At 35.7% G+C, this 24,777-nt stretch overlaps 1 protein-coding gene across 2 annotated transcripts in view; it reads right to left on the bottom strand.

Moving 5' to 3' along the window:
• Nucleotides 1–24,777, bottom strand: part of LOC106882826 (serine/threonine-protein kinase SMG1) — a 182,020-nt gene that overhangs the window by 145,691 nt on the left and 11,552 nt on the right. For both annotated transcript variants that reach the window (XM_089355110.1, XM_089355109.1), the window contains 7 exons: nucleotides 20,448–20,506; nucleotides 16,963–17,040; nucleotides 16,538–16,619; nucleotides 14,172–14,219; nucleotides 11,865–11,990; nucleotides 10,830–11,000; nucleotides 9,580–9,756 (listed from right to left, as the gene is read on the bottom strand). In XM_089355110.1, coding sequence (XP_089211236.1) covers nucleotides 9,580–9,756; nucleotides 10,830–11,000; nucleotides 11,865–11,990; nucleotides 14,172–14,219; nucleotides 16,538–16,619; nucleotides 16,963–17,040; nucleotides 20,448–20,506 — 741 coding nt within the window. The remainder of the gene's footprint in view (nucleotides 1–9,579; nucleotides 9,757–10,829; nucleotides 11,001–11,864; nucleotides 11,991–14,171; nucleotides 14,220–16,537; nucleotides 16,620–16,962; nucleotides 17,041–20,447; nucleotides 20,507–24,777) is intronic.

Here is a 24,777-nt window from a genome sequence, read left to right as displayed (position 1 = left end):
CATCCCACAGCAGGAGGTGGTCTCCATTTTCCCATACATGATTTATCAATATCTCCTTGTGTCACAGCTTTACGATGTTCTTCTACCCTTATTTTGAGGGAGCAGCATGATTTGCCTTTGTATAACCTACCACAGCTGCATGGGATGGAGTACACGCAGTCTTTAGTCATATTCTCTTCTATTGGTGGTTTTACTCAAAAGCGATATTTGCGAAATGTTGTATTACTCTTGAATGCTGTCCAGATGTCATATGGGCCGCATATCTTTTGTATCCTTTCGGAGAGGCCTTTCACATAGGGTAGATGGACTGTGGACAGTTTATTAGTTTCATCCTCTCTTTTCAGTTCAACAGAATTCAAAAAACACAACAATTAATGTCCACTTACAGAGAGCTCAAAAAACATGTCCAGCCAAAGCGGCGGCGACAACAATAACAACATCAAAAAATACCTTAGGATTGAGAACCCAGATTTGAAATTTCTCCAAGACACCTGATGAAAGCGGGAGAATATATCAGCCAAACCATTGTGTTAACAACAAACAAGGTGAGGATAAATGTCTGTCAAATGCAAATAATGTACATAATTCCTCATCTTTTAAATATAGAACTGTATTATCTAATCGGTACAGAACCGACATTAGATTTCAATGGACACATGTAGAGAAACTCCATCAAACTAGCTCATTTTTCAAACCATTTAACTTTCCTGTGTAGATGTAGAAACTCAAACTAATACCACCTGGCATGAATATAATGACACCAGTGGATTCATATAAAGCTCGAAGAGTAACAGAAAGGGCAGGACATGCCCTTATCTGTGAGAGGATCCATTACAACCGTTGGAAAAAACACCAACTAAATTACGAAATCAAAGAGAGGTTATCTTCATTATTTAGAAAAATAACCAGAGATGATGATAGAAAGAGAATCCAACAAGATCTAGAAAAGTCGTACCTGAAAGAATTTGAAATGGTGAAGACACGCCAGATTAAGAAGTTTATGAAACTCAAAGGTCAGAGAATGAAGACTGAAGTCCATCACCCACCCGTGAAAGCAGTAATTAATGTAAGTAGCCGACATCTAGAAAGTTCTGAAGAAGCAGTACTAAACAAAGGTCTCAACTTTGCGACAACCATCAAGTGCATTCCATACTTGGACATAATAGCCCCTATTGAAGAGATAGCCATAAAGATACCAAAAGCTCAGGGAGATGAACTAAGGTGGAAAGTGAGACAGGTATTAGAAAAAGCAAAACTTCCCAAACCAAACATCACTAAGGAAGAAAAGTTCGCTATCAAAAGACTACAGAGTGACAATTCCATCATAATACTTCCAGCGGACAAGGGAAATGCTACAGTAGTGATGAACAAGTCTGACTACTCGGAAAAATTGGCAAGTCTTATAAGTGATGGTAGCTACAGCAAAGTAAAGATCCAACTCTGAAAACAGAGAGGAAGTTGTCACAGATCTTGATTAAGAACAAGGATCACTTTACACCAAAGAAGTACAGACAACTGACTCAACACTACAGTAAACTACCACATTACGTCCCTAAGATTCACAAGGATGGTATTCCATTAAGACTTATAGTGAGCTGTAGAGGTTCAGCATGTCATCCACTGAGCTGCTTCCTTGTGGATATAATCAGTTCATTAGCAGGAAAGTCAACATTGTACGAGAAGAATTCCACCCACTTCACAGAATTGATCAAGGATATTCCCATTGAATCTAACCAGATGGTGAGTCTAGATGTGATAAGTCCCAACTGGTGAAGCACAATCGGCGATTCAAGAAAAACTAGTGACAGACACCTATCTAAAAGAATGCACTAGTATACCAATAAGAAACTTGATGGAAATGTTGACCTTGTGTGTAGAAACTACCTGCTTCAGTATGGACACTGATATATATTGACAAGAAGAGGGTTTAGCTATGGGTTCGCCATTATCACTGACAATAGCTAATATATACATGGAATATTTTGAGAATTTGGCTTTAGGATCAACACCACTAAAACCAACCCTATGGCTGCGATATGTTGATGACACCTTCATACTCTGGCCACACCAGGAAGATGTCCAAGTGCTGTTAGATCATGTAAACTCAATAAAGCCATCCATACAGTTCACAATGGAAACGGAAAAAGACAATTAGCTAGCATTCCTGGACATATTAATAACACAAACCAAGTATGGATTCAGGACATCCAGATATCGCAAACCGACCTTCAATGGACGATACCTCAACTTCAATTCCCACCATCCATACAGTGTAAAAAGAGGGATTGCTCAGTACCTAAAATATCGAGCAAAGAATATAAGTAGCGATCGTGATACCCATCATGAAGAAATGATCAAGCTCAGTAACAATCTATTAAGCAACAACTACTCCAAAAACATACTATCCATTCCAATTATGAAGAAAAGAGAGGATGAAACCAATAAACTGTCCACAGTCCACCTACCCTATGTGAAAGGCCTCTCCGAAAGGATACAAAAGATATGTGGCCCATATGACATCTGGACAGCATTCAAGAGTAATACAACATTTCGCAAATATCACTTTTGAGTAAAACCACCAATAGAAGAGAATATGACCGAAAACTGCATGTACTCCATCCCATGCAGCTGTGGTAGGTTATACAAAGGCAAATCATGCCGCTCCCTCAAAATAAGGGTAGAGGAACAGCGCAAAGCTGTGACACAAGGAGATATTGATAAATCATGTATGGGAAAATGGAGACCACCTCCTGCTGTGGGATGAAGTTAAAATAATAGAGAACACCACTGGAAAATAGGAAAACTAAAACCAGCAGCACATATGTTAGGACACAACAACCTCCTAAGCAGACCGAGTGCAGATACAAATATAATATGGGAACCGATATTAAGGAAGGATAGGAAAATATTAGATTTATAAGCCCTAAAATTCACTCCATAATTGCCCATGGGCATATTGCGTAGTGGTTTAGAGCGCGGGCTATTAGCCCCAAGATCCAGAGTTCAATTCCAAGCAGTGACCTGAATAATAATATCGAAAAATACCTTAGGAATGAGAACCCAGGTTCGAAATTTCCCAAAGACACCTGATGAAGGCTGGAGGGTGTATCAGCTGAAACGTTGTGTTAACAACAAATAAGATGAGGACAAATATCCGTCAAATGTAAATAATGTACATAATTCCTCATCTCTTAAATATAGAACTGTATACATTTTAATTAAAGAAAGTTCTTAAAACAGTAAGTGACCTGTGTTCGAATGTGACACAAGCAATTTTTTTTCACATTTCCTGTCAGTCCTTCTGCAGTAAGATTGCTAAGGTAATATATATCAAAGGAAAATTGGTTCAATTACTGTATTTTTGAATGCTAACTTGAGTTTTATATGATGGCATGAGCATGTTGTATTTCTTATTGTACTAGTTTGCTTTATGTATATAAACTGCAACAACTACAATAATGGGTCATTTTAAAATATTAACACTGGTTTCAGTAACTAAATATATTTCAATGAGATTGCTGTATACTAGATGCTGCTGCTGCACCACCATTGCCACCACCACCATTTTAAATTCCACTTTTCCATGCTTACAGGGGTCAGATGAAGTTTATTAAGAAAGATTTTCTACAGCCAGATGCCTTTTCTGTCTCTAACCCTCACCTGTATCCAATCATGATATATCCCCATGGTCAGGCAGGTTTTTGCAGAATCTTGGAAATGAATAACACTGCTTGTATGACAGTTATGCTCATTTACAAGACAAAGAAACATAAATGTACACACACTCACATTTACATACATACAATATGTAAAATGTATGTTATGTATGTAGGTGTATGTGTGTCATTATTATACAAGTGATGTCCTTCATTTTCAATTTTCTGTGAAAACATGCTCAGCCATTTGGAAATATTTTACTTGGAAACAAGTGATGGTTGGTGCAGGGAAGATGTCTGGCTGTACAAAATCTGCCTCAACAAATTCTGTCAGACCCATATGAGCTTGGAAAAGAGCACATTAAAATAAAATGATCAACCTTCTTCACATTTTGCAAAATTTTTTTCTTATTATCCAGCATCCTACTTTTTAAAAAGTATATATAATGCATAAACAGAGCCTCAAAAGATTGCTTTAAGATACATGGCATCTATATATATAAAAATGAGAATGTGTGTGTGTGTGTGTGTGTGTGAATCCCTAAAACTCGAGAACTACGCAACCAATTTCATTCAAATTTTACAGATGCCTCACTTAGGGCTCCAGTTGTGTTTTAGTAAAAAAAAAGTTTTAACTTCTTGCAGAGTTCGAGCCCACGGCAACATAATATCTCCTCCACTATTTAAGTATTACGTGTCAAAAGTGAAACAAAAACACTCATGTCAAATACTTTCACTTTAAAAATGAAACTATTCCACTAACTGAAACAATCACATTTCGATACTGTAATGACAGATACTTTCAGAGAGAGAGAGAAAGAGAGATGTATATGTATACATATAGATGTATATGTACACGTTATTCCACTAACTGAAACAATCACATTTCGATACTGTAATGACAGATACTTTCAGACAGAGAGAGAGAGAGATGTATATGTATACATATAGATGTATATGTACACGTATATGTATAGATATATATATAGATATAGATCTATATGCATACATGTATATGTATACATACGTGTAGATGTATATATATATAGATGTACATGTAATATGTACACATATATACATATATATACATGCATACAGATATCTATACATATATACACCCATCACACACATACACATGCACACAAACACACACATTAGTCATTTGCTTTCTTATCCAAAACTACGTCAAGAGTACTGAATGGATCTTTATGAAATTTGGAAATTATATTCTATGCATAATGGCCATAACAGATGAGCATTATTTGTAATTCAACGGTACAACAGTGTAAGACTACCCTTTCAGATATACTTACATTGTGATTTCTGCAATGTGGTGCATAAATTGTCAAGTAAATGAGACGCATCTTTGCCTCCACTGATTCACTTGCAAAGTGTTGAGTAAAATTATTTCGTTGCAGACCTCCTTTGAGTCTTTTTATTATCACTGCGACACATAGTCTCCAGTTGGTAACATTGATTTCAAGACCTTCCCAGATGAGAGACTGGTTGTTCTAAGACATTTATCGATTGTAAATTTTGTCTGCAATTTGGAAATCATATTCTATGCATAACGGCCATAACTCCCATGAAAATTCATATATTTTTGATGTTGATGAAATTTTAACCTGAACATAACAGATGAGCACTGTCTGTAGCTGGTCTTCTCTTGGAAGAGCCCTGCTTCTCACATGGACAACTGTATGTTGGCTGCTCAAGAGTGGGCAGCAAAAAAAAACCTATTTGCATATGCTCCACAAGAGAAAACAAGGAACATTGTTTACAACGAGGTGTTATAATCACAACAGCAAGAAAGTATGTACATGATCACCTTCTTTTACAAAACTTCATTGACTTTCATATATTTATATTGGTAAAAGCACCCACTACACTCTCTGAGTGGTTGGTGTTAGGAAGGGCATCCAGCTGTAGAAACTCTGCCAAATTAGATTGGAGCCTGGTGTAGCCATCCGGTTGCACCAATCCTCAGTCAAATCGTCCAACCCATGCTAGCATGGAAAGTGGACGTTAAACGATGATGATGATGATGATGATACATATATATACGTGTGTTTGGGTGCGTGTGTGTGTGTATATATATATCTCTATATATAAAGATGAGAATGTGTGTCTGTCTGTCTGTGTGAATCCCTAAAACTCGAGAACTACACAACTCTCTTTTACAAACCCAGTGAAAATACATATATTTCATATGTCAAAGAAATTCAAGCAATACATATAACACCAAAGTTAAAAACATTCCCAACAATTCCACAATCCCCAACCTCCAGAGCTATTGAAGAAACTGTTATCATCAACTGACCAAGATTCCTAACATTTGCAAAACAAAATTAGACAATACGACGCTGTACTACAGATGACATCATTTGGAACCACAAGAGATTTAACTGAGGCAGCATTCATCCAAACTTTCAAGATCCAACCTCAGATTTATCATCGCATTGTCTCTCTACTACCTCTGTCAAATGAATCACCAAAATTGGCCTTTCATTATTTATAATCTATACCTGTTTGTTTGATTACGAAATAAAATACACAAAACATATTTCTGAATTACGTGTATTTACTTTATATAGATATGAGTTGAAAACTTTCTTCTAGCATTCCACTTAATGTCTATATTCCATGCTGGCATGGATTGGAGAGTTATTAATGTAGAAATACGGTATCGTAGCTACTAACAGTTGAGGGTTGTGTAGTCTAGACGGCGTTTTTAGATTTCATTATTCTCTTTAACCTGGGCAAAGCCGGGTATTTCTGCTAGTATTTTATAAATATGCCTGTTCAAGTATCATAATAGTATGAAACTATTAGTAGCTCTTTTGGTTGTGTATTTAAATTTCATATATATATATAAATTTTTTTCAGAATGAGATAAAAAACCAAGGCTGTGAAGATTTTAGAACATTTATAAATAGAACCTGGAACTTAACTATGGTCTATCCATAGCACTTACCCAGCACTACCTGACACCTTCGGGTTTTACTGACCCCATTACCTCTCATAACCTGTGTATATATATATATATATATATATATAATTTAGATGAGATGCAGTTTGGGTTCGTGCCAGGTAAAAGCACTACTGATGCCTTATTTCTAGTGAGACAGTTGCAGGAGAAATACCTAGCTAAGGATAAACCTCTGTACCTGGCTTTCGTTGACATGGAGAAAACCTTTGACAGGGTCCCCCGATCTCTTATCTGGTGGTCAATGAGGAAACTTGGGATAGAAGAATGGTTAGTGAGAGCTGTGCGAGCCATGTACAGAGATGCTGCCAGTAAGGTGAGGGTTGGAAATGAGTACAGCAATGAATTCCGGGTAGAGGTAGGGGTCCACCAAGGTTCCGTCCTCAGCCCCCCCTTATTTACCATAGTCCTCCAGGCAATCACAGAGGAGTTCAAGACAGGTTGCCCCTGGGAGCTCCTCTATGCTGATGACCTTGCCCTAATTGCGGAGTCACTATCAGAACTAGAGGAGAAGTTTCAGGTGTGGAAGCAAGGTCTAGAATTGAAGGGCCTTAGAGTCAACCTAGCTAAAACCAAAATCCTAATAAGTAGGAAGGTAGATAAAACACAAACCCCTTCAGGTAGATGGCCCTGCTCAGTATGTAGAAAAGGAGTAGGTAGTAACTCTATAAGATGTACCCGGTGCAAGCTATGGACACATAAGAGGTGCAGCAACATCAAAGGCAGGTTAACTAGCAAGTTAGTTTTTGTTTGTGGCAGATGTTCAGGTGCAATAAAGACTGTAAACAAACAGGAAACAACTTCTATCTCATTCCAGGGTGAAAAACTAAAGGCAGTCGATAGCTTCCGCTATCTGGGCGACCAAGTTAGTAGTGGAGGTGGGTGCGCTGAAAGTGTAGCTGCTAGAATAAGAATAGCCTGGGCAAAGTTTAGAGAGCTCTTACCCCTGCTGGCGACAAAGGGACTCTCACTCAGAGTAAAAGGCAGACTGTATGACGCATGCATACGAACACCCATGCTACATGGCAGTGAAACATGGGCTGTAACTGCTGAGGACATACGTAAGCTCGCAAGGAATGAAGCCAGTATGCTCCGTTGGATGTGTAATGTCAATGTGAATACCCGTCAGAGTGTAAGTATCTTGAGAGAAAAGCTGAACATTAGAAGCATCAGTTGTGGCGTGCAAGAGAGACGATTGCGCTGGTATGGACATGTGGTGAGAATGGAGGAGGATAGCTGCGTGAAAAAGTGCCACACCCTAACAGTTGAGGGAACCCGTGGAAAGGGTAGGCCCAGGAAGACCTGGGCTGAGGTGGTGAGGCAAGACCTTCGTACATTGGGCCTCACCGAGGCGATGACTACTGACCGAGACCTTTGGAAATGTGCTGTGCGTGAGAAGACCCGGCAAGCCAAGTAAGATCGTTGCCAGTGCCCCTGGACTGGTTCTTGTGCGGGTGGCACATGAGATGCACCATTTTGAGCGTGGCCGTTGCCAGTACCGCCTGACTGGCTCCTGTAGGATTTTCGAGCGAGATCGTTGCCAGTGCCCCTGGACTGGCTTGTGCGGGTGGCACATAAAAGACACCATTTCGAGCGTGGCCGTTTTCGTGCGGGTGACACGTAAAAGCACCCACTACACTCTCTGAGTGGTTGGCATTAGGAAGGGCATGCAGCTGTAGAAACTCTGCCAAATCAGACTGGAGCCTGGTGTTGCCATCCGGTTTCACCAGTCCTCAGTCAAATCGTCCAACCCATGCTAGCATGGAAAGCGGACGTTAAACGATGATGATGATGATGATATATATACATACACACACACACACATATATATATAATCACACACAAACACGCATATCACTATTGACCAGACTACTGGTTGTTATACATTGCTGGTCACAATACACTTCAAATTGTTTCTTGATCACATAATTCTTTTTCATGCTGACCCAAATCATGTAACTAAATTATCTTCCCATCATTGCAGAGGCCTTTCAAGTGGTTTTTCTTATTTCTTTGGATACCACTCAGCAATGCCTAGGTCCACATGTTGTTTGTGAAAATTGCAACAAGTCTGGCCCAGTGGACCTTGTGCTTTCAATATTCTGTAATCATAACATTCACTCTGCTCTATTTCTCAAGTTATCTAGTTTTGGATATTTTCTTCCAATAATATTCCTAGTATGGATCTTTCCATGGCTCTTTGCACTGAAGCCAATAAATGTTTTTCTTTCAGTTTCTATCTACCAAATTCACACACAAGGACTTGTTTGACCAAGGGCTATAGTAGAAAACACTTATCCAAGATACCATGCATTGCAACTGAATTCAAAACCATGTTGTTGGGAAGCAAACTTCTCAATCACACAGCCATGCCTGGACCGTGCCATTACTTAATCACAGAATATCATCCTCTTTACTGGTAAACCAGTCTCATTTGAGTTAATCTAATTTCTCTTCACATCTTATTGTTGGTATTTGTAACAATCTTTACATTGGGGAAATTTTTTTTGCTTTTCAGAGCTAGAATCTCTTTCTAACAATAACATTGTCATTATTAAGCTGATGTTTGGAACATAAAGTAATATGAAATTCTGATGAAAGGTTTTAATTTAAATCACTTTAAAATAGATGCTTGTTTCATAGGACCAAGGGCAGTCTCAGGTGGGTGGGTATCAAAAGGGAATAAATCATACTGTACCATCTTTACAAAAATAAAAAGGACATTGGATAATGTAAAACTAGAAAGGAAAGACAAGCATGCCTTTGACCACAAGTCTGCTCAACTAGAGTTGACCTAGGTTTAAAAGGAAACAACAGACCCAGCTTCAATGGAAATTAGTTTTAGAACCTTTTATCTTTGTATATAATGCAGAGTCCATTAACTACTAAGTCAGGAATTAGAGAAATTCAGAAACAAAAATGAAGTTTTACACTTACTTCTGATATATATTCCTTCGATATAGTTGACCCTTTGTTTGGTGAGAAGCTATCTCCAAGACTTCTAACGACTGTTGTAAAAACTTTGAGTAATGCAGAAATTTTAGTATTGCACTCTGATACGGCTGGGATCTCGTCCTCAGTCATTATTTGTCCATTCACTTGCAGGTTCAAGTCCTTGACAAAAAAATTATTGAAAGCAACATATAAAGAAATACATTCAACAAAATTGCTACAGCTTGGTCATTTTCAGTCAGTCATTTAAAATACACATACTGTAATATATATTCAATACTTTCATTTTAAAACAATTTGTTGTACTAAAGTCTTTTATTGTACATCTATCTCAAATCCAGCTTGCTGATTATTGCAGTATATCCCTTTCCAAACAACTACAATAAAAGTAATTTTATGGAGGGACTGCAGCCTAAAATGTGAACCCAAGTTATGTTAATGAGAATCATCTCAAACAAAAATAAATTATCACTATCAAGAGCAAGAGAGAGGGGGGAATTCGTAGAAAGATATATTGTAAAATGTTTTGATTGATAGAGTTAGTTTTCTTTAAAGAAATATACAATTTGTACTGCTATAACAACTTCAAAGCTTGCTAACTCTAGACAGAGCGCATACACAAACATGGTAAATACTGAAATTGTTGGTTAATGGAGGTCAAACTGTTAGAAACATAGTTTCTTATAAATCAGAAACATTATGTAACTAAACAAGGAGTAATTCCTTCAGTTCTATACCATGACATCCAAACTCATACAATTCTTTCTCTTCTCTTGCAGACAATTCCTCACTCAGTCTTATATTTAAACCACTGAATTAAAACCTTTATTAAATCTCTCTTCATCATGACAGTAAGTCAAGTTTATCCTTCCATTCACTAATTTCAATTAGTTATTCTTATATCCCAGCTTACGAGGCATCAGACTGCTTCTCATCTTTACGCACACAAACACAAAACAAAAATGGGATTGCTGGAATATAAAAGAAATGTTAAAAGAAGAAAATTTTAGTCAAGGAATGTGACAATTGAGTACAAATTACTGACAAGGGCCAACGTTTTTTCACCTTGCTCCAATATATACTGTTGTTAACAGATGTTTCTGAAGAGATTTTCTCTCAAACAAAAACCACAGTATCATGCTTTTCAATGGTATATATATCTTAAGTATGATAAAAGGATGGTGGTAATGATGATGATAATGAAGGTAAAAGAAAAAAAAGAGAGAAACACTTACCTCTGCATATGCCTCCATGTCTTCAAGAAATTGTCCAAGGAGAGTTATAGAAAAAGACAGATCTCTGATCCAGAACTGGTGGAAACTAACTAAAGCTTCTGAGGTGTATACAGTGAGGCTTTCTTTCTGTGTCAAGTCAATGTGCCAACCAACTAAGATGTCAACTGTATCCTACATCAAAGACACAATCAAGGACAAAAAGAAATCAGCAACAAGAACATTAATGATGACAAAATTCATCAGCAGCTCTAAGAGGCTTGATTTTTCTATTTTCTTCTCAAAAATTAAAATAATAAATTCTTTCAGCTTGGCACTGCCATCTTTTATCTGGAAAACAATTTCCAGCATATCATTTCAAGGCAGAAACCAGCAACACCATATCATTACAGTAATATACATATACATAGTGTAGCTGCTGGATGTCAGCATGTTGTACATCATCTTGAGTCACAAAGAATAAAAGCCATGTGTTTGGATTATTGTAGGTAACTCAATTTCTACTTTCAAAATCTGAAAAGCATCAAAAACCAAAGGAGTATATCAACACCTGAGGCAAGGTGTGAAGATAAACTTCCATCAAGAGCACTTTGTAATTTAGTGTGAGAGAGAGAGAGAGAGAGAGAGAGAGAGAGAAAGAGAGAAAAAGAGAGAGAGAGAGAGAGAGAAAGAAAGAGAAAGAGAGAATGTATGTTTGTGTCTCCTTGCCTTGCAAATGAGTGCCACTGTCAAACAAGCAGTGTCATTCATTTCCAATATTTTGCAAAAATATGTCAGGCCATAGAGAAATATTACCTTGTTTACAAATAAGTGAGAGTTGGCAACAAGAAGGGCATCCAACCATGAAAAGACTGTCTCCATGAATTCCTCCTAATTCATCCGAGCACAGAAATATGAATGTAAAATGATGAGTAGGGTGTAACTTGAAAAAGATTTGGCTGCTTTTTTCTACATAGAGAGTGAAACAATGCAGAACCATAAACACTATCAAGCAAATTCCAGCATGAAGGAACACATGTACAAAATAAAGCAACTTACCCTAAAGTGAGAGTTGAACACATGGGGGTAGACCTTTGAAAGCTGCTGGATTATGTTGACAACAGCAATGAGAATCTCAGCACTGTCAGCATTTTCCAACAATGTCTGCACATTAGCCATTACATTCTGAAGAGAAAAAAAAATGGGAAAAGTAAAGATGAGAAAATGTGAGAGTGTATCATATGTGTGTGTGTATGCACATGCACATATATGCATGTGTACACACACACACACACACACGTAGACACAGACATGGATGTGTGGTTAAGAAGTTCACTTCTCAGTTATGTGGCTTCAAGATGTTTAGACAAGTAACTTCTACCACAGCCCCAGGCTAACCAATGCCTTGTGAAGGAATTTGGTAGAACAGAAACTGGAAGGCAAGCCATGCTGCTATGGAAAAACAGGTGTCAAATACCTGTCGTTGATTGAATAATTACTTTTATTCTTTCTCAGGAGCCACATTCAAAGTATTATTATATATATAATTTACTCCTCCTGTATGTGTGTAGTTTATAAGAGAAAAACATGTAATAATTGAAGAAGGAAAAAGATCAATTTCATACACAAACTTCTGTTTGTTATTATCTGACAATAATAAGTGAGTTGTATGTGTTATTTTATTTATCAATACACCAATGGTAATTTACTCATTCTTGAATGTAATGATAGTTATGGCAAATTAAATTATTGAAGTATTCATGTTGCATTAAGAGTGAACATTTCTTTATAAACAATGTTTTTTGTTTTATTTCAGAATGCATAAACAAAAAGATTTGCTTTTAGTCCCTAACGTGAGGCCTCTACATAAAGCTGGTCATGTGAAAAGCATGGTTCTTCAAGTTGCAATCCAGCAATTTTTAGTGTTTGGCCCTAACTTTTATTAATGCTCAGCAAAAGAAACTTGGATAGGAAACTGTAACTGCTTAAAGTGGAATGGAACATTAGATGGTATAACTGATTTGTGAGGAATGAAGACAGTCTCCCCTTTACCACAACCATTGAGAATATTTGTCTCAATGCAGTTCCTCATAAGTTTGTGCACAATTGTACCATTGCATAATTTTGGATGAGACAAATTATGCAATAGGAGTCCGTTTTTTCAGCTGAAGAAAACGAGGAGCTGTACCTGGTGGTTCTAGTGAGTTCAAAATTTCGATGGTGTAGTTAACACTATCCTGATCATCAACAACACTCTCAAGTGAGTTTTAATTGAATACTTCTCCCAGAAGCTTATTCAATAACATATTGATGTTGTTGTATTTTAGAACAGTCATTTTTTTTCTTTTTTTGCCAAATAAACACACACACAATATATTTTTCCTTCACTCATTTATTACTCTTCTTATTTTATTATTTTAACTCCATGTCTATTGTCCAGAAATCTTTCATCACATATCTGTGACCTCTTCAGCAACACTGTTTTTGTGTGTGTTCTTGCTCCACTTACTCCATTCTGTTCTTCTAAGATGTGCGAATGCATTTGTGACCTTGTTTGGTTGTGCGTGTGTGTATGCCTGCATGTGTGTCATAGCTTTTAGCAGCAGTGTGGCCTTCCCTTCAGTCCCATCCTCTTCTACTGTCCTAAGACCCGAAAAAACAAAAAAAAATATGGTACAGTTCCTGTATTCTTCTGTGTATGTGTGTTTGGCCATGGTGGTGGTTGTTGCTGCTGATGTTGTTAGTTGTGTTGATGACATTGTTATGGCTGTCCGTGAAATTTCATGTGTGTATGTATGGGCTCACTTCGTATGTTGTATGTATCCATGACCTTTATATAGTTTTATTTATTTCTGTCTTATATTTATCACAGGTATGTGACAGATATATTTATATATTTATTTATTTTACTTATTAAAAAAAAAAATTTTTATACATCTATCTCTGTTTCTCATAAGAATCCCAGGTAAGTGCATATATGTCTATTGTGTGTATTACCCCGTGTGTTTCTGTGTATTATTTATGGGTTTTTCCCCCCTCTCTCATCTCATCCCTATTTTTAGTCATGTGGTGTGGTGTGGTGGTGGGTGTTACTGTTCCATTCGTGTTTTCTATTGAGGCTTGGTCTGTCTACTGTTATGTGTGTAGCTTCTGTGATCTAAGTGTCATGTCAGTTCTATGTGTCCATATGCTATTAATTGAGCCTTCATGTTCTGCTTAAGAAAGTTTGTAGAGCACTGACAAGCTTTCCCCTTCTTTAAGTTCTCACCAATGTTCATCTATACATACACAATAGAAACCAGAATTCTACCTATAGGAATACAAGTATCAGAAGAAAAAAAAATTAAAAAACAAACGTTATGTTACCTGCATGAAATCAGCTAATGTTTGCTTCTTCTCATCACATTTCAAAGTCTGTAGAAAAAAGGAAAAGAATAAGTGAAATAATTAACTACCTAAATTAGATTGCATAAGGAATGGTGAAATAAATAAGATTTAGATTTCCTTTATGATGGTCATTTTGTTGAATTTGCAATACCATTTACAAGGAGGGGAAACCCAGATCGACCCTGACTGAGTATACCTTTGATCAAAAGGATTCTAGCTGTGCCGACATTCACTGCTTAGTCAAATACAGTGTATACTTAGGATTACATAATCCAATGTATCCTTCTTTTTTAACACAACTCAGTGTCTGTTTCTAGCAGGTTGAGCAACCACATACAGGCCCTATCAACGCTTGCTTAATCACTGCAAAACTTGGTTAAAAGTCAATTCATAACAGATGTTCTAGGTTCAAATCTCAAAGGAATTTACTTTCATCTCTTTAGTATAGTAAAATATTTGAGCTGACTCAATCAACAATACCCACACACTTAGTAAGTTCACTGTGACTTAGTTTTCATTCCATGTAAGCATTTCACTTCACTTACCTCAAAAATACTTTTGAGAAAGAGACGAAACACAATCTCTCTCATACAAATACAAGGCCTTATGTTTCAAAACAAAATGGTGGAAGTTGGTACTTAAGAGGGCAAGCACTCTACAAATTGATTAGTGACTCAATACCTCTAGAAAAGGAATGAACATCACATCCTTTTACTCTTTGCTAAATATCTCAGATTTTATAATGTAAAAAGTAAAATTATGAAAATGTAACAGGAAAAATTGGTCTGCTGACAAATTGTATCATCTCTCTTTGTCTCTTCCACCAAAATCCACATCTGTCAAAGAGCAACTGACTAAAGTCGAACTTACTGCCATCACTCCTAACCTCACCTGGAGTACAATCTCTCCACCAAGCATGTCCAATATAACCTACACCTAGACAGCTTACCAAATGCTTTGACTAATTCTTCTTACATTATGAGAAAGAGACTGATTGGCATAAACTCATTCAGTCACACTCCAGCCTCTTGTCCACAAGTAAACTGAATCCTCTCTCTGCCCTTTTTACTGATACTATAATGGCCTCTGTTTTTGGAGTCACATGGACTTGTGTTGTTTGTGACTCATGCGTCTCCAACCCACTTGTCTTTCCTCGTCACTTCACTTTTCCTGTGTCTAACTATCTACGCCCAAAATTCATTACTACACTTATTCCTGCTTTCCTGGAACATGGACCCCTCTATCTCCTCCCAGCAGATGCCGATTTGCAACAGTTTAATGGCATCTATCTCAATGAATTCAGAGGGCCTGTTCCTTCCACCAGAACATAAATTTAAAAAAAAGTAAAAACCTCATATCCAGCTGAAATTCATCATCTACCCATATAACTTCATTCAACTAAGCCCCTTCAATGATTGACACAGAACATTAATCCCATCTAATTACCCTTATACTCCAGTAAAAGAGACTGGGGAAAAAAAAACTTTCTCAAATCTTTAAAAACAAAAAGATGTGGGGTAGTTTTCTGCTTCCATGGCTTCTTCAAATAATGATTTCTAAAATTACAAGGTCTGAAATTGCTAGAGGAAGGGTATAGAGAATTGAATCTACCATCTTCATTACTATACTCAATTTGAATTAACTTTGAATAGATAGAAGACAAAAGAGAAAAAAAGGATCCTAGCTAGATTTGAACTCAGCATAGAAAGACACATAGCTAAATACTGCACAATATTTGGTGGTCCTTTGTTTTTGCACCTTTACTAGCTTGCGGTATCTTAAAATGACTAAAAGCCTCTTAAAACTCTTAAAGTGGGTCTTCAGATGACAGCGATTTTAGTACAAATCTCTTGCATTAAGCGAGAGATAAATCTTTTTATTGGATAGGACATAATATTCGAAATGAATTTAGACTATGTCAGTGTTCTTATTGAAATAAATGAATAAAATACTAGAAACAGATTTAAACTCACTGATCAATGAGTAAGTAATCTTAGTTTAATATAGCTACTGATCCTCCAAAATATAAATGAACTTTTACAATGACAAATGTTATTTTTAATAACAATTTGCAGTTTAACAAACTTAATGATGTTTCATGTAACAGTACTGCTGCTCTAGCAGGTTTATCTGAGACTTCAACATAAACAACAGAAGTAATGTGCAGCAATAGTGACAGACTAAAGTAAAACGCATCCAGTATATCAAGTGTGAATGTCAATGAGCAGCCTGATACTGTTCATCAACATTCAACCATTAATTTTATGTTCTGTTGCACTTATAGCAGAGTAGAAAGAAAAAAAAAAGATTGAAATGATTTTAACATTGACTGGGTTTGTACTTACCTCAAGTAATGCTAGAAGAAACAGCTGCCTGATGTCATCATCTGTGGCACTGTTGGTTTGGGCAAACAACCATTGGAAATATCTGCAAACATATAAATGGGATAACATTTAATGCTATTTCTGAAAGTCAAACACACACACACACCAGCCATAGTATTTCCCTAATATTTAAATATCTTCATCTTTCTAGACTTAAAGTCAAAATTATAACAGTTAATATTTCGAGCTACATAACTCCACAATCTACACACATTTTCTAAAATCATTCTTACACTTGTTATTCAATATTAGATATTTACAAGCAATTTGTCTTAGTATTTAGATTTAAGGAAGTATTTTAAAAGGATAAATAAAAATTGGTTCATATAAGGTCAATCACAAAAGGAAACTTCTATTAGATGGTAGAAGTTAATAGCAGTACTTACCTATCAGCATTTGGTCCCATTATACTGCCTACTGTTCCAATACATAAAGCAACCTCATACTTTATTTCTTTATAGATTCTACAGGAGATAAATGGAGACAAAATGTCAGTAAAAATTTGATTAAAGGAACCAAAGTATTTACTTATTGTAATTAAATTCTAACTAATGAGTACTAAAGTTTTTAACCAATTATTAATCAAAATGGTAGAATACTAACAAGGATTTCAGGCTCCACTATAGCTATTGAACTACTCCAGCCACTCTAAACAAGGTAAATTACTTGTTTCAGTCAATCTGGCTGAGAAGAGAAGTTAATGTTAAAAAAAAGGACATCTTATAACATTAACCTCTTCATAGTTAAAAGGTAAGTAATAACATATTCACATGCTTCTATCAAGTAAAACATTAAGTGACAAATAATCAAAACATATTTCATCAATACAATTCTATATTTATGAGATGCAGAATTTATATTATGTATATAGGCATACCTCACCCTATGTCGTTAATTGGTTCCATGAGATACAACTTAAGTCGAATTAACTTGTTTCTAGGCTAGGCTAGGCCAAATTTTCTTGCCTCTAAGTTAAACCAATAATAACCATTCCCAGTTTTGTACTTTATTTATGAATGCATCTCCAATAATACATGGTTAATAAAAACCTATTTTAAGCTTACAAACAAATAATTTTTATTTTTTAATACAGTACAGCAAAAAAAAAAAAAAAATTAAATTTATGAATATAATTTGGCAGTGTTTACCATACATTGCAGAAGCTCTATTTATGAATGGGGTTTATAATAAGACATGGTAAAATAAAAGCCTTTTTTAAGCTTAAAAACAAATTCAGCAATTATTATTATTTTGCAATAGTAAAAAAAAAAAAAAAATTTTAAATAGAAAATTCCGCTGCTGCTTGTTCGTCCGCTGATGCACTTTCACCTTGCTTCTTAATGGAGTGATAACTTCTTCGCTCTTTAAATCTCATGAACCATCTTTGACTTGCCTTGAACTTTACAACTTTCTCATCTGGATACTTTTCCTTCAGGTCCTCAAAGACAATGCTTTCTCTTCAATGATTTCTTAACTAATAGTAGCACACTGACACTTCAACTTAACAATCCAAAGAGAAAGAAGATTTTCCATTTCTTCAAAGATTTTGCCTCTTTTCTTATTGATGTCAGTGTTCTTCATTCGGGGACTTCAGATCTGATATGTGCTAAAATCTTGTCCTTATTATGTACAATTGTTGATACAGCTGTCCGACTCATACCAAAAGATCGTGCAATTGCTATCACTTTTTCACAGCGTTTTATCATAGCCAGTTTATCTTCCTGTGTTATAGTATGACGCTTAGCTCTTTCCCAATGAATTTTCTTAGGAGCCATGGGGGCAAAAAATAAAGTCACAAATGAATGAGAATGAGAAAGTAGCTGATAAACAGATGCAAACAAATCTGAATTCAAAAGAATCGTGGGAATCAAGTGACAACGACGCCTAACGGTAGATATTGGAACTACAGTGCAATATGAGCTCCGAAAGAATGATAAATAAGACAACACAGCTGATTTCATGATTTCGTTCACTAAGCTACACTACTTTATGGTGAGTATCTTAACATTTACTGAACGTATTTTAATATGATTTTATATGCTTTTATTCTTATTTATTGTAACATGATTTTATGTGCTTTTAACAGTTTTCTATTGATTTTACAATTCCAATATTTGTGGCGGACAGACGTAAAATCGAGTAAAATGACTTCACTCGATTTATATTTTTCCATATATTATTTTTGAAAACACATATAATCGAGAACAACTTAGATCAAAATGACTTAAGCTGAGGTATGCCTGTACTGTTTATATTAGTTGGACTGGTGTCTTCATTTTGATTGTTGTTCTCACTACATTTCAGCTGTTACATGCTCCAGCCATCTTCAGGTGTCATGTTGAACTCAGTTGTTGTATCAGAATTTTGAACCTTTCTATTTGATCCATGGGGTACACTGTTTCCATTCTGCTCTTTGCCTTTCGTAACATTTTTTGCTTCAGTCGCTTTTCTTGAATTACCTCTGTGCCTTGCTTGGGAATGAACTCAAAACCTCTAGGTCACTGCACTATATTAATCAACATCTTTATCTACTATGCTATGCCCAAAGACAGTGACAATGAATTTTTAAGACTTATAAACCTAATGTCTATGTAATCTGTTGTGACAATCTGCTCTTTTCTTTCATAATTATTGCTTCCCATATTGTATTAATCTCTGCACTTGGCCTGCTTAGGAGGTAGTTATGTCCTAGTATATGTGCTGCTTCCTTAAGTTTTCTAAACTACAGTGGTATTCATTAATATTTGTAAACTATAAAGGTGGTGAGCTGGCAGAATCATTACTGTCCCAGGAAAAATGCTTCACAACATTTCTTCCTACTTTATGTTGCCAGGGTTAACTTTACTTTTGGGGGTTGATGAAATAAGTACCAGTTGAACACCGGGGTCAATGTAATTGACTTATCCCCTGCCCCAAAATTTTAAACCAATATTTGTAAACTATCATCAGTAGAGCATATGGTGAATTATGGGAATCCCAAAGAGACAAAAGCAATTCAAACAAGTCCCTTGCTGAAAATTTGTTTACTAACCACATTAATTCATTATATGTATAATAAAACTATGTATACAATTGACTAAGGAGAAACAAAGTCAACACTGTGGTGTCTCAAAATTCCCTTCAACCATTGAAATGTGCACGTTATGAACACATAACATCTAAGGAGAGGAGGCATTCTTTGACAAAGAACAAACAGCAGAGATTAGATATTCATATCCAAATTTACCAGAACATTTAAGAATAAATAGGTATGTTATTGTTTAGATTCTTGATGCGTTGCATGCACCACATGGATTATTATCTGTTTGGTATATATATTAGCAAATAACATACATGCTAATTCCTATAAACAAAAGTTTGTGTTCTTGCTAGATGTGTAGGTCTCATGGAATAGCTTTGACTGAGGAGACACAATAAAGTTGAAACACCACAGCATCTAAAAGTCTTCTTACACTAGTGAATCATGTGTGTTATGAACAAACAACAACAATCATATATTCACATTTGAAGCTGCCAGAACATATCAAAAATGAATACATAAATCATTGAGTGTGTACAATTGCATTTTCAACTCTTTTATATCTATTTGTTCAATTTAAGATGAGTGTGACGGCATTTGCAAATGTAGACATTTTACATTTTAGGATCAGCATCTTACTGTTTGTTGACTCATCACTCACCCACAAAATAAAAGTGGAACCAATCCAGAGTCATGCAGGTTGCGCTAAGTAGTTTACTTTTCTTGTTCAAGAGAACATAACAATGGTTATATTAAGATATTAATGTAATGTTCATGTGTTCAGTCATTCAGCTAAGTACAAACACAAAGGAAAAAAATGCTACAAGAAATAAACTGTGATGTAATAATTACCTTTCATAAAAAAGTTCTTGAAGTGCAGCAAGTAACTCTTCAGTTACTTTTGCAGCAACCTGCAAATACAGAGAAAAATAAATGAATAATTTCTTAGGTAGCAACAAAACCAAAAATATGTAGGGAGGGAACAGTTAAGAAGATTAACCCCAAGAACAATGACATGTAAATTCAACCTCAGGGTTAGACATTTTATATGCAACTCTATTGATTTTGCCAGTCCATTACCCTTAGGAAATAAGAACCTTTGACTTCAACTTCTTTAAGGTGGTGAGCTGGCAGAATCGTTAGCATGTCAGGCAAAATGCTTAGTGGTGTTTCGTCTTTACGTTCTGAGTTCAAATTCCACTGAAGTTAACTTTGCCTTTCATCCTTTCGGGGTCAATAAATTAAGTACAGTTGCATACTGGAGTCGATCTAATTGACTAGCCCCCCACCAAATTTCAGGCCTTCTGCCTAGAGTAGAAAAGAATATTTAAAAATAATAATGATAACTAAACTACCAGTGACCCATTGGGTCACTGGGGAAGTCTGAGTTTCCCAGCAACAGAGTTTTGCTTCATGGGTTTTTTTTTCTTTTCCATGTTATTTTGCATGCTTTCAACGAATGTGACATTGAAATCACATGTAAATGGCTCCTTTCCCAAGAAAAGGAAAGATTTGGCTGCTATTTCTTGCATGCCCTGCTACCACGTAACAGGTATTTCGGGTTCTTTATCGCAAATAGCTGTTATGTGGTGGCATAGCAACCAAATCTTTGGACACAAGATACGTTGAATGCACTTGAAAGAAACCTATAGAAAAGAAACTATTTCACATTGAGGTTACAAATGGGTCCTTTATGAAATATTTACCGTATTTTTAAAGTCATTTTCCCTTAAAAATAATAATGTGTTTAATGGAAAGTTTAGCGTTTCTTCCCTTTCAGGGTTTTATTTTCGGAGTACTTTCCCCATTATACACCGTTTTGGGTATTTATACCCCAAAACTATGAATATCTCAATAACTACTGGTCCAATTTATGCAAAACTTGTTTCATTCCATTCGTATTCACATTCCAGGGGCACTTTACTTTCAAAGTATTTTCCCATTATGTGCCAGTTTGGCTGTGTAACATTGCAAGCAAGCAAGACAGAACTTCACTTTTAATGTATTACTAGACTACCTGTGACCCATTGGATGACCAGTAAGTGTGAGTTTCCCAGCAATGGAGTTTTGTTTCGTGGGCTTTTTTTCTTTTCCAGGTTATTTCAGATGCTTTCAACGAATGTGATATTGAAATCAAGCTTAACCGGCTCCTTTCCTCAGAAAAGGAAAGATTTGGCTGCTATTTCTTGGATGCCCCGCTACCACGTAACAGGTATTTCAGGCCCTTTATTGCAAATAGCTGTTACATGGTAGTAGGGCATGCTAGAAATAACAGTCAAATCTTTGGAGGTGAAATATGTTGAATGCACTCAAAAAGACTTATGGAAAAAAATTATTTCACACCGAGGTTACAAATAAGTCTTTTATAAAATATGTCAAAAAAAATTTTTGTAACAGTATTCACTTGAAAATAATTTTAAAAAACATAAAAATATTGTCTGTTTAAAGAAAGCTAAAATATAGATACTTACTGCACAAACAACTTACATTTTTGAAATTACATTCACTTAAAAATATTTCTAAATGATTAAAATACTGTGTTTAACAAAAGCGGAAATAGAAACATTTACTGTTAGCTGCTGAAGAGTAGTTGGAGTTCACCCCCTACCCTGCTAGCAATGGATTGTATATAAAGGGTGCAGAGCTTACACCGAAAACCAGCTGGTAGAGAATCCCCCTGGGGTTAAACTAGTAGTAATATTCAACTACTACTTTGATGTAGCTACTCGCTTTACTGTTTAGTATACATTATTACTATCTCTTCTTGAGATTTTATTACTTGCTATTTTAATTCATAGTATTTTCCCATTATGCACCAGTTTGGCTGGGTAACATTGCAAGCAAGGAAGATTCAAGCTCACTTTTAATGTATTATAGATAGATAGCAATAATAATAATGCTTTCAAATTTTGACATGGAGTCAGCAGTTGATTACATCAACTCTGGTACTTATTGTATTGATCACGAAATGATGAAAGGTAAAGTCAACCTTGGCAGAATTTGAACTCGAAATGTAAAGACAAAAGAAATGCAACTAAGCCTTTTGTGAATGGTTCTGCCAGTTCACCACCTTAATAATAATTTTATCAGGATGTGGTTAGCTGATTATACTGACCCCTGTACTTGACTGGTATAGTTTTTTTTATTAACCCTGGAAGAATGAAAGGCAAATCTGGCCCCTCTCCAAGATTTGAACACAGAATGTAAAGAGCTAGAACAAATATCATGAAGTATTTTGTCTCATGCTCTAACGATTCTGCCAACCTTCCTCCTCTCCCAACACCACTGCTACCACCACAATCACAATAATAATTCAAGGCTAGCACTTTTAAGGGGAGGGGGAAGTCAATTACAATCCACTCTAATGTTCAACTAGAACCTATTGACCCAAAAATATGAAAGACCAAGTTAACCTCTCTGGGATTTGAATTCAGCACAATTATGTTTCAAACACTAGCTTAATAACTACAAAGTTATTAAGTAAAATAAAGTCGTTATTTAGCAAAATAAAGTTATTTTACTAAATTCATTATTTTCAAAATTAATTGAAACAAATGCGGGGTGTTTCAACAGAAATGTGGTAATAAATGAGTTAAAGTGATCTAAATTAAAATGTTACATCAAAACTTCATGTTAATTAATGTCACAAGCATCAGCTTAATAATGACAAAATTATTTTACTAGTCTTCATTATTTAAAAAAACAATTAGTTATTTGATTAAATTCTTTACTATATTTGAAATTTATTGAAACAAATGAAGGGTATTTTCAACAGAAATATAGTAACAAAAGTAATAAAATGATCTAAGTTTTAAACCCTCCATCACAATTTCATGTTAATTTAAGTTCCAAACACCAATTACTTTAACTAAACTCTCCATTATGTTCAAAATTAATTGAAATAAAGGCATTGTATTTCAAGAGAAATACAGTAAGAAAAGGACTAACAATACTTTGTTACTGTTGAGACAAATTTTACATTTCCTCATGCTCAACCAGGTCACTGGTTAGCTAGCACAAACTATATGAACTTCAAATGGTAAAGTCATAAGATTGGTTAGCTTTTCTCTACATAAATAAGGAAATGAAATCATTCTTTTATCCTACACATTCTGAGAGATATTAATTGGAATTAATAGGAAGGCAATATCCAAAACAAACCAAGTTGATAGGATACTCAACCAACTCAAACATTTGGCAGTTTTGTATAATAACAGTCATTACACTATGTCCAATAGCACATTCCACCTAACAAGTACATACTATGCAATACAGCTTATTGCAATAAGCAACAGCAACACTATTTTATTTGCCTGCAGTGTCAGTTCAGAAGTACAGCACTTTTCAAAAGAAGCAATATCAGATATTTAGCTAATCCAATACTTCTATAATAAACACTGAATTAAAAAACAGAAAGTTCTAGAAAAAATACTGACAATACATGTTGGGCTATGTTTTCCTCAAGATGTATGGTGATGAAATAGCAAAGCTAGTTTTGAATCTGACAGAGCAATTTGTATCCTGATATGGAACCTACACCAACAACCCTTAGAGAATCCTAGCTAACCAAGTTTATCATTATTAGATGAATGCATCAGAAAATATTCAGGTTCCAAATCCACTTATACCTGCACTTCCACTACGAAAACCCTCTTAATTTCCACCGGATCTTTTCAAGTTATAGCTGAAGCTCTGACTAAGGTAACAAAACAGATTTTTCTGCCAGAAAATATTGCAAATAAGAGCTATTGACTGTTTCAGCCAATTGTAGTCAACTGAATTGTAAAACAAAAAGCTGTCCTCAATATTATGTTCAAAAGTGTATGCATATATATATATATAGGTACAGGCTTTTACTGCTAGTGGTGAGAATACTGTACAACTGAAAAGTATTTCATTAGCTTCCCAATGGTCATCATCATCATCCTAATCGTCATTTAATATCTGCTTTCCATGCTGGCATGGGTTGGATGGTTTGACTAAGGGCTGGCAAGCCAGAAGACTGCAGCAAGCTCCAATCCGCTCTGGTAAAGTTTCTACAGCTGGATGCCCTTCCTAATGCCAACTCCTCCAAGAGTGTAGTGGGTGCTTTTTATGTGCTACTGGCACGAGTGCCAGTCAGGCAGTACTGGCATCAACGACGCTTGAATGGTGCCTTTTATGTGCCACTGGCACTGGAGCC

The sequence above is a fragment of the Octopus bimaculoides genome, chromosome 7, assembly GCF_046866305.1.
Source record: "Octopus bimaculoides isolate indiv1 chromosome 7, ASM4686630v1, whole genome shotgun sequence".
Classification (NCBI taxonomy): domain Eukaryota; kingdom Metazoa; phylum Mollusca; class Cephalopoda; order Octopoda; family Octopodidae; genus Octopus; species Octopus bimaculoides.
This window is presented reverse-complemented; position numbering and strand designations above follow the sequence as displayed.